The sequence below is a fragment of the Anarhichas minor genome, unplaced genomic scaffold, assembly GCF_050575085.1.
Source record: "Anarhichas minor isolate MPS153535 unplaced genomic scaffold, ASM5057508v1 ptg000040l, whole genome shotgun sequence".
NCBI classification, from domain to species: domain Eukaryota; kingdom Metazoa; phylum Chordata; class Actinopteri; order Perciformes; family Anarhichadidae; genus Anarhichas; species Anarhichas minor.
The window spans coordinates 11131444-11143659 of NW_027466486.1; the positions used below are offsets into that span (position 1 = coordinate 11131444).

General features: G+C 41.6%; 3 protein-coding genes across 4 annotated transcripts; 1 reads left to right on the forward strand and 2 right to left on the reverse strand.

Annotated features, from left to right (window-relative positions):
- Positions 1-671: 671 nt before the first annotated feature.
- On the reverse strand, positions 672-3746 carry zbtb8os (zinc finger and BTB domain containing 8 opposite strand). 2 transcript variants are annotated; one of them, XM_076108157.1, is made up of 7 exons: positions 3564-3746; positions 3273-3297; positions 3067-3188; positions 2856-2938; positions 2510-2562; positions 1376-1412; positions 672-1189 (listed from the first exon to the last, which is right to left on the reverse strand). In XM_076108157.1, the coding sequence occupies exons 1-7, from the start codon at positions 3643-3645 to the stop codon at positions 1103-1105; spliced, it is 489 nt and encodes a 162-aa protein (XP_075964272.1). In that variant the 5' UTR covers positions 3646-3746; the 3' UTR covers positions 672-1102. The 2 variants fall into 2 exon arrangements, with proteins under 2 accessions (XP_075964272.1, XP_075964275.1); XM_076108160.1 differs by lacking the exons at positions 672-1189; positions 1376-1412 and adding an exon at positions 1419-2418.
- LOC142968338 (histone-binding protein RBBP4) lies at positions 3715-8031 on the forward strand. Its single transcript, XM_076108156.1, has 11 exons — positions 3715-3942; positions 4384-4531; positions 4653-4798; positions 5295-5468; positions 5551-5666; positions 5923-6083; positions 6204-6330; positions 6447-6524; positions 7048-7182; positions 7271-7381; positions 7543-8031. Exons 1-11 carry the CDS (start codon positions 3927-3929, stop codon positions 7603-7605), a joined length of 1275 nt encoding a protein of 424 aa, XP_075964271.1. The 5' UTR covers positions 3715-3926; the 3' UTR covers positions 7606-8031.
- A 317-nt stretch (positions 8032-8348) lies between these two features.
- Positions 8349-10140, reverse strand: LOC142968294 (syncoilin-like). The gene is made up of 3 exons (XM_076108108.1): positions 9661-10140; positions 8568-8978; positions 8349-8483 (listed from the first exon to the last, which is right to left on the reverse strand). Exons 1-3 carry the CDS (start codon positions 10138-10140, stop codon positions 8349-8351), a joined length of 1026 nt encoding a protein of 341 aa, XP_075964223.1.
- Between the last annotated feature and the right edge of the window lie 2076 nt (positions 10141-12216).

Here is a 12216-nt window from a genome sequence, read left to right on the forward strand (position 1 = left end):
TCATTGAACCGGTTGAATGGTGATTGAAACCTATTGTTATAGAATATAGATCCAACGTCCTCTCGCTGATCATGGTTCTTATTAAACATAGAAGGTAAATCTTCCATCGATGCTGGATACTGACAACTGTTTTTTTTATCAAAGTTCATTGATGTTACTGTGTCCTATATCGCATATTTGTCTCAGAAATGTGTATTTCAGTTTAAACTTATTTGTAGTACCCTATTTATTATTATTATTTTGCATATTCCACCATTGGTCAATCCGCATGGAATTTGGCAAGGATTAATTACTGCAATTAAAATACTACTGTGACAGCTTCTAATGTTCTTACAACTGTAAGTAATGCTATAATAGAATCCCAGCTGGTTTCAGCCCGTTTACACCTGATTCCACTTGTGCAGTGCATTGTACATATTTGGTCCATGACAATAGAGACTAGTTGAACTGGAAAACACAGTGTGTAGCTTTCTTTTAGCCACATAAATCACAAATATCATAAATACTGCAGTTTACACTTCCTTTTACTCTATTTATCCAGAACAGCTTTCGGAAACTGCCTGGGATTATTATGTCAATACTAATAAATAAAAAAGTAATCTTCCATCTATAAAGTGTTTAAAGTGTGTGGAAAGTACCACTTTCCATTTAATCAATCCCACAGCAGAAAATTAAAAAAATCTGTTGATTTATTTACAATGATTAAGGCATCGACACAATTCATGTCAAATTTGTGATAAATAATAATTTGCAAAAGCATTTCAAGTAAAACTGGGTTAACAAAATGTGTTAAAACATTGCATTGTTCTTAATTAGTTTTTCTTTTCAATAGTGACTTTAAGTAAAGACTCATAATATTTCCATGGTTGTGATTTCTGAAACAATACAATTTATAAGATATAAGTGTCATATCACTAATCTGTAATCTATCAGCTAACAGAAATGTTGGCAAATGCTGCTGTTCGTAAACGGCTCAATTTACAAATAGAAAAACATTTTACAAGTCAAGAATCAGTTCCTTAGATAAAAGGCCACTTAAATTGGCCGAGTAGATATTCCAGTTTCATTGAACCAGGAGTGCGGTCTGCCTCTGGAGGTATCGTCAGATATCAATGATGGCAAATATCTCAGATTTTTCCTTATCGTGGATCTGCATTGCGGAGTATGTGATGGCTTTCACCTCAGTTCCCTGGATTTACAAGAGAGGACATAACACAAACACAGCATTTATCTTTTATTATGTATTGTACACAATTCTCCTATAAGTGCCAATGATAAAAAAAAAACATAGCCCTCTGTACTTGTATTCCATCATTTTATTATATTTATTTATATATTCTACAGTAACATCTTGAAGCAAGCTTCACTGACTTACCTGTGGATGCTTTGCCAGAGAGAATTCTTCACCCCAACTTTAATAAATAAAACAAAGATGACCGTGTGAGAGAGCAGCATAAAAGAGATAAATGAAATAGAAAAGTAAGACTAGATCGATGAAGAACAGTGTGTTTAGGAGAGAGGTCAGCTGCAGTACTCCGTGGCTCAACATCTGTTCATGTCTGAGGTTCCTTCCAAACCAACATTCAACAGCAGAAAAATACCAGTTTGTCCTTATACTGTTATTTGTGTGACTTTACTGCACTTATGTGCCTGCTTTGCCCCTTTGTAAACCACCAGGTCACCCCTCCTGTAGGCCTTGTTGTTGTTGTCTCGAAGCTTCCTGAGCTCAAAGGAGAACCTGGATTTATCATCGCTCAAGGAGCAGATTATCCTGGTAGATGTCTTCACAGAAGCTGATAAATAAGATGATTGTATCAGTGTAGTCATCCAGGTAATCTTCCATGAAGATGTCTCAGGGTCTATTTTGGCTTCAGGGGACCATATTTTAGAGCTTTTGCCAGTGTGAGGGAATGTGGGAGTGATCGGAGTTCCCCAGTTGCGTGCAAGTAGATGCCTTATATGCTTAAATACTGGTCTGCTAACAGCTGTTATGAGGAGCTTGGATATATTCTAGAGGAGGGATATACACTCCAACCAGTATTATAGCAGTAAGTTCACAAGGGGAGTAGAATGGTTTAGCTTCCAGGTCAGGGAAGCACTTCTTAGCTATAGCGGTCTCATCACTGCACCATCTGTTGTCAATGTTTAAACATAATCCTCCACCTGTGCTTTTCTGACTGAGAGTGAGGGTGTGATCTGCTCTACAGACAGACCCGGTAGAACTGTGATGTACATTTGTAAGAAATATACCAGGAAGTTCCAGTCGGAAGATACGTCTCCGGAGTCGTGTGAGTGATCCTCTGTGTCTCCCTCGAGTATGTAGCCTCCTATTCACTTGTTGCGGTTACTTGATTGATTCTCGTTTGGGGGTCTGCCCGCGAGATTTCCTCCCCGAAATGCATGATAGGAGGTGAGCTTCTAACAAATATAAGTTTGTTTTGATCAAAAGTTATCTGGGTTGGAGTTGCAGGGAATGAGTTATTAAGTAAAGACAACAATGGAAACTTACCCAATGGAGCGGATCTTGAAGTGCATTCTGTCTATGTGCAAAACTTTGATCTCCTAGTGGATAGATTCAACAAATTATTGTGTCAGGAGAATAACAGTAAAATAAATAATAAACAAGATATTAACATAGTCTGTCCATCAAACAAGAATCAAAATACATTATATGTAAATTATGCACAGCAGTGTGCATACTGTGGCACATGTGGGTCACTTCCTGATAGAACAGACCAGGGCACAGGTTGAACTATGGTAGTTCCTGCTGCGATGTCTCCATACCTCCCCTAGATGTTTTGATAAACTACATACAAAGCATGTCCAGCACCATATAACTGATGCAACATACTCACCCTGGGAATGAAGAAGAGTTCGGCACTAAACTTGTACAACCAGTCATCTAGGAAGTGGAAAAGAAGAGACTCCATGTCGTCACCTTGTGAAAAGGGAACAGGATATGCATAGAGGTTTAGTTCTGGTGATCTGGAAGCAGCATGACTGATCGAGGTATAGAAGAGGTTGATCGAGGCTTGCGTTGAACGGACGGCGACAAAGTGCTCTCACCCTCTGACTCCACGTCAACAGTATCAATCGGTTCCACTGTCTCTGTGTCCGTCATGTAGCCAAACATGCCCATGGCACACTGCTCGAAGGCTTCCTCCAGAGTGTTTCCCCAAGAGTGAATTCTTTGAAGAGAGATCAGCAAATATAACAGCGACCGAAACAACAGAGAAACATGAGATTTCACCAAGATGTCCAAACACACTCACTGCACGTCCGCTGTATGATCCAGGTCTGCAATAGTAAAACACAAGGTGACATAATGAGGCAGGGCGTGCTGTTAGAAGTGCCTATAACAGCTGGGCACATATGACAATACTCGTTTCAAAGAATATTTATGGCACAATTTAGACAAACAGTTTAGTTTAATTAGAGCATTAACATAACGTTAGCTACAGCTAGCTGACGATGGAGACTGTAAACAAAAGTTTTAACAGTGTTCACTAGTACAGTAATGTTAAACGAGCTAAGCTAGCTACATCTTTTTACATCAGACTTACATTCATATTTCTTGTTGATTTTCGGGTATTTTGACTTAGTCACTTTCTGTGCCTCTGTAAGGTCCAGCTCACGGTCGTCCATTATGACTGTACGTTCACTCAACGCTTTAAAAGATGACCAAAACAAATGTCACCATGTCGGTGTGTCACAACCGTGAGGCTAAATGCGTCGGAGGAGGGATGTTCCGGATGGAAGACGCGTGTTTGCTGTGACGACTTCCTGTCGGTGTTTGCTGAACGCTGATTGGTCGATCCCGTTCCATCGAGTTGGCGCCATTGCAAGCCTTCGTTCTGTCTACAGAGTGCTCTCTCCCAACATATTTCTCTACTCTTCGTCAGTGCTAGTGGTTCAACCACGACACAATGGCTGATAAAGACGGTAAGGGTGTTCACTTTTTACTGAATTAGCTGATTAAACGTGTACGTGTGTGTTGTCCAGAATGACACGAGCTACCAGTCAGGATGGACCGGTGTTGGCGCGCCAGCCAGCATCACCTTTCATTGTTATAGACCAGCCAGCTAGCTGGTAGCTAACGTCAGCAGCTAGCAGGCTGGCTAAGCAGAGGTTTTAATTTACGAGTGTAGCTTAACACATGGAGGAACGTGTGGCTTAGGGCCGATAATGACGTCGTACTCGTATAGCCAACTATAGAAGCATGACATTATATAATCAGTCAAATAAACCTCAGTGCTGTTAATTTAACAAGGGAAAGACTTTTATGAGTACGGTATAACTTTTATGTCTCTCCAATATTCAGCCCGGGCAAGTTAGATGCGGCATGACCTAACTTTATGTTATTGGTAAATGTTCCTTTTGCAGCTGCATTTGACGATGCTGTGGAGGAAAGGGTGATCAATGAGGAGTACAAGATCTGGAAGAAGAACACTCCTTTCCTCTATGACCTGGTCATGACTCACGCGCTGGAGTGGCCCAGCCTCACTGCCCAGTGGCTGCCAGATGTCACTAGGTGAGAGGGGATCTGCTGACATGCACCAAAGCGTGACATAAGAGGGATCATGTCAGGGTTTTTTTTTTTTTTATATGAATGAACATATGACTAATTTTTTTTACTCCATCCCTCTTCACAGACCAGAGGGGAAGGACTACAGTGTACACAGGCTGGTTTTGGGAACACACACTTCTGATGAGCAGAATCACCTTGTAATCGCTAGCGTTCAGCTCCCCAATGATGATGCCCAGTTTGATGCGTCACACTATGACAGCGAGAAAGGAGGTGAGGGATGATGTGTGCATGGGAGGTTGTGTTGTGTTAAAAAACTAGATCATTAAATGTGTTGTGTCTAGCTGCTTATTGGACAAAATGGCTTGATGGGTAAACTTTGTTTTCAAAAGCTAATGACATGTAAAATCATGTCCACTGCCAAGCCACGTAGAGTAAACAAATTATTCACATTGGGTTAGATATTTCAATATTAACATTATTGTCATCAAATTGTCTTAAACAAGTTCTCGTATTTGGATATTGTGGCTCACAGTTCTTCTTGATGAATGAATGCATTTAAATCTCGCTGAAATCTTTAATACTTCAGAAAATATAGGTATGTATTTTTGTTTTAGATTACATTTTAGTTAATAAAATGCAATAAACCAGACTTGCATAGAATTTACCTCTTTTTTTTTTTTTTTTTTTACGTGCTCGGTAGAACAGAATTGTATTCGCCACCTGCTCATTTGCATCAAACATCCAATGTAACCGTTGTTTATTTCAGAGTTTGGGGGCTTTGGATCCGTCAGTGGAAAGATAGAGATTGAGATCAAGATCAACCATGAGGGGGAAGTGAACAGAGCCCGCTACATGCCTCAGAATCCTTGCATCATTGCCACCAAGACCCCCACCAGTGACGTGCTGGTATTTGATTACACAAAGCACCCCTCCAAGCCTGGTAGGATTACAGCCAAAAACCCCATGTGTTCTTTTCTGCACATTTTTCTGCACATTAAAACATCATTTTATTTATATTGAAGACCCTTCTGGAGAATGCACCCCAGACCTGCGGTTGCGGGGCCACCAGAAGGAGGGCTATGGCCTCTCCTGGAACCCGAACCTCAGCGGCTGCCTCCTCAGTGCTTCTGATGACCATGTAAGCAACCTGGAAGTGTTAAGTCTAGTGTTGTCTTTCTTCCCGTTTTCACTAGAATCTTGTGTTTTCCGGTGGCTCATGTTAATTTTTTTGGATGTTTAAATGGTTATGAGTTATTACAAATGAACCTGTTTGTTACTGTTTTATATAACTAGTCTTTTGCCGTTGTTGCAAAGCATTTCCTTACTTTGTTTTGATTTTTTTTTTTGTAAATTGTTGTTAAAACATTTTCTGAACCATCTCTGCTGTTTTACAGACAATCTGCCTGTGGGACATCAGCACAGTGCCCAAGGAGGGAAAGATAGTAGATGCCAAGACCATCTTCACAGGCCACACAGCTGTGGTGGAGGATGTTTCCTGGCACCTGCTCCACGAGTCGCTCTTTGGGTCTGTGGCGGATGACATGAGACTCATGATGTGAGCAGCTCTTTAGTTGGTAACAAAATTAACTAACAAAAGTTAGTTAATGGACACAAAAGTCGTTGTTCAGTTTCAATCTTCTTTTGAACAGTGGTGCTTTTGTCTGCTTTGGCACAGCTGGGACACGCGGTCCAACAACACCTCCAAGCCCAGCCATGCAGTGGACGCCCACACTGCTGAAGTCAACTGCTTGTCCTTCAACCCCTACAGTGAGTTCATCCTGGCCTCCGGCTCTGCAGATAAGGTGGGTCCACTCTTTCTCTGTTTCGCTGTTACATAGCGTGCTGCTGTCCAGTGAAGTCTGTTCTCATTTGTTATGAGTTGAATCGGTTGAAGCTGGAGCTACTTTTTCTTTTTTAGACTGTGGCTCTTTGGGACCTGAGGAATTTGAAACTGAAGCTGCACTCGTTTGAGTCTCACAAGGATGAGATCTTCCAGGTAAGAAGTGGCCCTCTGGTCAGGTCAATTCGTCTGAAAGAGTTCGTTTTAGATCTGGGGTTATGTCGGGCTTTAGATGTTGGCAAACAGAGCTACAACTAAAAACTGGTAATGGGTGTGTTTCTCTCAGACGTTGCTATGTTGTGTCTTCTGATGGCCACTCAGAGGTGACCTGGCAGATGTTTTTATGGTATTCTGTTGATTGTTTGGTGCATGTGATGCAAGACACATTTTTGTGTGAACGGACAATGAAGCTTTTATCTTATGGCCAATGGTAGAAACACAAGACTCTAGTCATCAAATCAGGCTTACGGTGCTTTAAAGGTCATCATTTTGTGCGATGTGGCATATTTGCCTTTTTAAGCACACATGCCACCTCTGCACCTAGCTTCTGTTTGTATGATATCAAGCACGTTAGAGGAATAGTTTTGGTCTTGTTGATTGTGGCTTTCTATTGATAGTGTTATGTTTATGGAGCTCTTTGTCACAGAAATGTAACATCTGGCCCATCTCTACTCAACAGGTTCAGTGGTCTCCTCATAACGAAACCATCCTGGCCTCCAGCGGCACCGACAGGAGGCTCAACGTCTGGGACCTCAGTAAGATCGGAGAGGAACAGTCTCCTGAGGATGCTGAGGACGGCCCTCCTGAGCTGCTGGTCAGTTGTGACAAAAACAGCTGCTGCGTGTATGTATTAATCCAGTTTAAAGTGCTGTGGTGATCCCTCCTGCTCTGCTCCTCTCTAGTTCATCCATGGCGGACACACAGCGAAGATCTCCGACTTCTCTTGGAACCCCAACGAGCCTTGGGTCATCTGCTCTGTATCAGAGGACAACATCATGGAAGTCTGGCAAATGGTAAGAGCTTTGTTTGTCCCCATATTGGGAACTTCAGAGGTTCGTGAAATGATGGGGAACAATGAATATCAGACACATGCATGAGGTAGAATTTCAAAGTGCGTTTATTAACATTGAATAGCAGTTACAGTGAATCAACTTCTGAATTGTTTCTTCTCCAGGCTGAAAACATCTACAACGACGAGGACCCAGAAGGTGCTGCAGATGCAGAGGTCCAGGCATGAGTTCAGTCTCCACATCTCGTCATTTGACCTGCTTGTTGAAAACTGATTTTTTTTTTTGAAGAAGAAGAACATTTAAAGAATAAAATGCTGCGGTGTCATCTTGTTGTGATGTATTTAAAGTAAGTCTCTATTGACCAGATTTTTAGATATTTTTTTTCCCCAGTACTCTACTCTTTACAGATGTGTTCCACATTCAGGTTTGCTTTTTGATGGCTTTATTTTTTTTCATCCTGTTTAGTTAGTTAAATTTCTACAAAGATCCATTTGTATTAAAGTTGTACATACTGTTCTTGTATTTGCTTGATATTCATATTATGACTTTTCCAGATTCTGTGTGTCACTTTTATATGTGCTGGTTTTGTTTTTCTGTGCTGCATCTGTCTCTTGTGTACTTAAGTAAATTCATAATAAAATGTTTACAGTAAATTGGTTTGCTTTGCTTCTTGGCGCAGCATGCCAGATGTTAAGTTTTAGGTAGTTCAAGAGTAAATTCTGTAGAAGCGAAAAGTTTAATTTATGCAGAATTTTACAATTATTTGTATAATTTCTTTATGAAATGTAAGTTCTATGCCATGGTATAATGTAGATCAGCATAAGTATCCACTGCAAACAGAATACTAAGGATCCTCCTCTTCAGTGGTTTCACGGGGTTCATCGCTGCCTCTATAAAACAAGCCACATGTTAGTCTGTTTTTATCCTGCTGCTCACAATTCAAGGTAAATCAAACCGTAGAAGATTCAGATTAAACGTACATCAGAAATGTCAGCTCTTTCAATATGCTGTCATTACGATCCTCCAAATTTTTCTTAGATTTTCTTTGAACCTCAAACTCCACTTCTAGTTCTCTCAGAATCTCTTTTAGTTTCTCCACAGTCTCCTGCAAAGTAGAGAAACATCTCAGTTGGTCTAGTTTTACCAAACATCCTTTATATATTTCATGTTCTACCCTGACTTCAGTCACCTTGTGCTGTGTGATGCTCTGCTCCCTCTCCTTCTCCATCAGAGTGACCCTCTGCTCCAGACAGGCTCTCTGCACCTCCAGTCTCTGCATGGCCTCTCTGAGGGGCCCCAGGCTGGCCCTCAGGTCCATGGCCTGCTCCCTGCTTTTCCTCAAGGACTCCTCCCCGACCTCCCTTCTCTTTAGCAGGGCCATGAGCCGAGGCTCGTACCAGCACTCCAGGGCCTTCACGCTGCCGCTGAGCCGCCGCTGCAGTCTGGCAGAAGCCTGCCGGCACTGGCTGACGTCACTCGTGGCCCTGGGCCTGCGGGGCTTGGAGGCCTGGTCCCTCAGGGTGTTTAGCTGGTTCTGCTGGGCCTCCTGGAGCTGGGACAACTCCTGGGTCAGACTTTGGATGTGGGCCTTGAGCTCCTCCTATGGATGGATGTGAAATTGATTTGAAAGAAAAGACATATGCAACTGGTATACTGTAATTGAGCAAAGCTACAGTTGTTATGAACATACAACCTATTTGAACTAACATCTTACAAACATGAACCAACATGTCATTCTCTTCATACATTTTAATATGTATGCTATTTAAAAATATTTTAGATGTTCAACTTAAGTGTGCTTTATCTTTTCAGTTTCTCCATAAATTCATGACTTTAATGACTTTTTGTAACATAATTCCTTTGTTTCTTAAAATCATGCTGACTTTCTCTCATTGGTATTTACAGCAGTTTTTTAATGTATAAGTTTGCAAACTATATTAATTATATTGTATTGTTCTATATTTGTATATATACAGTATATATATATATATACACACATTTTTCCCCATATTCTACACAGTATGTAATGTTTCCTGCTGCCTTACATTCAGCATTGACCCCTTACATTGCTCACTGCCGTTTGTTGCACACATTGACGGTTTCATGCAATTATTTTTTTTTTGTATTTCCTGCAAAACCATTTGTCTGACAAATTTAGATAAAATGATATACACGCAGTAGATGATATGATAGAGACATCTTAAACTGCAGAACAAACCATCATCTGTCATAACCTGCCACAGTAAGTCAATCCTCCAGGTATCATCCATCCAGGTTCCTACCTGTGTAACAGCAGACTGAGCCACCTCATACTCTTGTTCAGCCAGCGTCACCTGGCTCTGGATGCAGTCTCTGGCTGTAGCAAACAGTTTCCTCTTCACCTCCTTCACGTCCTCATAAACGGCGACATAATCCAGTTGAGCCAGCGTGAGCAGCCTCTGAGTCTCCACCAGCTTCCCCCTCAGGTGCCCCACGACTCGCAGAATGGGTTCCTGCAGAGAGAGGAGCTCCTGTATCAGCTCCTTCCTCCGCGTCTCCAGATGGGACACTTGCTGGATGCAGTGGTCGAAAAGCTGCCCCAAGTGGTCCATGACCGCCTGGTCCCTTCGCGGTACGGGATGTGGTGTACACTCATCCAGGGGAGTGATCGTCCCTGTTTCAGAGTCAGTATGGCGGCTGCCTGTGAAATCCTCAACAAGTTCCCTGTGTGACTCAGTAGATGTCATGTTTTTCCCAATTTCTGTTAATGTTTGATTGTCCATGGCCTTCAAAGAGACAAGCTGGAAGAGAATAGAGAACAGCTATTAATCAAATGACCCACAGCAATAACTGATGATTGGGTTAAAAACCAACAACAACTCTAATCTGCTCATTCTTTTTAGGCTGTTTTGCATAACAAAGAAATGTAATGTAAATTTAATCATGATGACATTTCTGATTAGGCAAAGATGCCACACAAGGGAACCTTAAAAACCTTCATTGTCAAAATCTTAAACTGATCAGTAACAATTCTTATTAACTTGTGGCTCTACTTACTTTGTTTGCAGAGGACAGTCCAGACAGCTATGAAAACAGCTTGCTGTTGACTTTGAGGACAGCTCTGCAGTGTGTTTTTCTCCAGCAAAACAGAGGCATACCTTCTGCTTATTAATATCACTGGAGGCACAGGGGGGAAACTCTATCTAAGACTCTCTCATACCCCCACAGGGGATCACAAACTGTGTCAGTGCAGACCGGCCTACATGCTCTGCATGCATCAGCTAACACATGTCTGGACCAGCCTGAGTGCCAGAGAGAGCTATATTTATACAGCTGTTTTTAATGTGCATCTCAGAAAGGTGGTGACATCATGACTTGAAAGTGTTTCCTAACTTTTTCTCTACCTTTTGGCCTCAGACTATAGTGCACAGGCAGAGGAGGAAACATTAGCAGGCCTATTCTTTTAATAGCTTCCTGAGCTCAGCTGCCCATAAAGTTTGCATGGTTAGACAGTATTTGTTTGCATGCTGTGTTTTGCATGCTGCTTGTCAAACTCCTCACACACAAATAGAAACAAGCAAACCACCACACACACGGATACCTAAGCAGGGATTTTATAAAGCAACTTTGAGAGATTATCTTCACTGAATAAGTTTATATTTTGTTTAATATAATATCTCATATCACACATGAAAAACACACTAAAATACAGTTAAAGAGTACCCACACACGTTAGAAGTATACGCACTGCATGTTTATCCAGAGTGTCTTTATGATAGCATGACTGCATCATCTGTGTCCATGGCAACATCGAGTCATTGTTGACCATTACATTTCATAGTGTATTCTCTACTCTCTGTCAAATAAACACGTATTTTGATTTGGGATAAAGATCATTGTCACAAAGCTGAAAACAGGCCAGTTTTTATTCATTATGATTTGGAAATACATGGTTTTCATAAGTCAGTAACGTGTTCTATGTTTCTTGTATGGTTTTGCATTGATGTGTTGTTCTGCATGAATAAAAACAAACAAAGGAAAATGGTTACATTTGAACTCTAGGCCTAATTTAGGTCATTGTCAAACAATATGATTATTTTTTTTACGTGAATAAAAATGGTATTTAAATTCAATGTGATTTGTATCCTTTCTATTAACTGTCAGGTATTGCCATTCACTATCACATATGTTGTGTGTGTAAAACAGTTAACATCCAGATGTGCATACCCATTCTAAACATTCCTTCGGGAGAAATGTTCTTTGCATAAAAAAAGCTGCAGATGAAACGTGTGCGGGGAAAAGAGAACCCACTATCTCCCTCTCTTGCTCCGTGTTACTTGTTGTTCCCGTGTCTCGCCGCTAGATGTCCTCACATCACCGACCGCAGCCTCGCGCTCTCACCTGCGCGCGCTCAGCCTCCTCCAGGTGGGAGCTGCACGTCGACGGCAACTTTTCCCCACTTCCCCCTCTGCGGTCCGCTGGAGCGTCCACGCAGACAAACAGGCACTGACAGTAGTGGGAGAAGTTAGTCTCGCCGACATCCAAAATAAAACGGACCTGTACCCGCGGGTACAAACAAATCCACAACTCCAGTCGCTTCCTGAAGTGCTTTTTTTTTTTTTTTTTGCGGAAATGGTTCACCTGAAGTTTTCATTCGGACGGTGAAAGTCTTGCGTTGGAGAGGAAAGGCGCAGCAGGGAGACGCTTCAAATGGAGAGAGGCTGACTCAATTCTTCTGGCTCATAAAAGTTCGTTAAGGTAAGAGGAACAGTTCGTTTTTGTTTTGTCGTTGTGAACAACAGAAAAGTGCACTCTTTTGTGCCCTTTTATGTATTTTAATCCCTCCACATAAAGCCTCG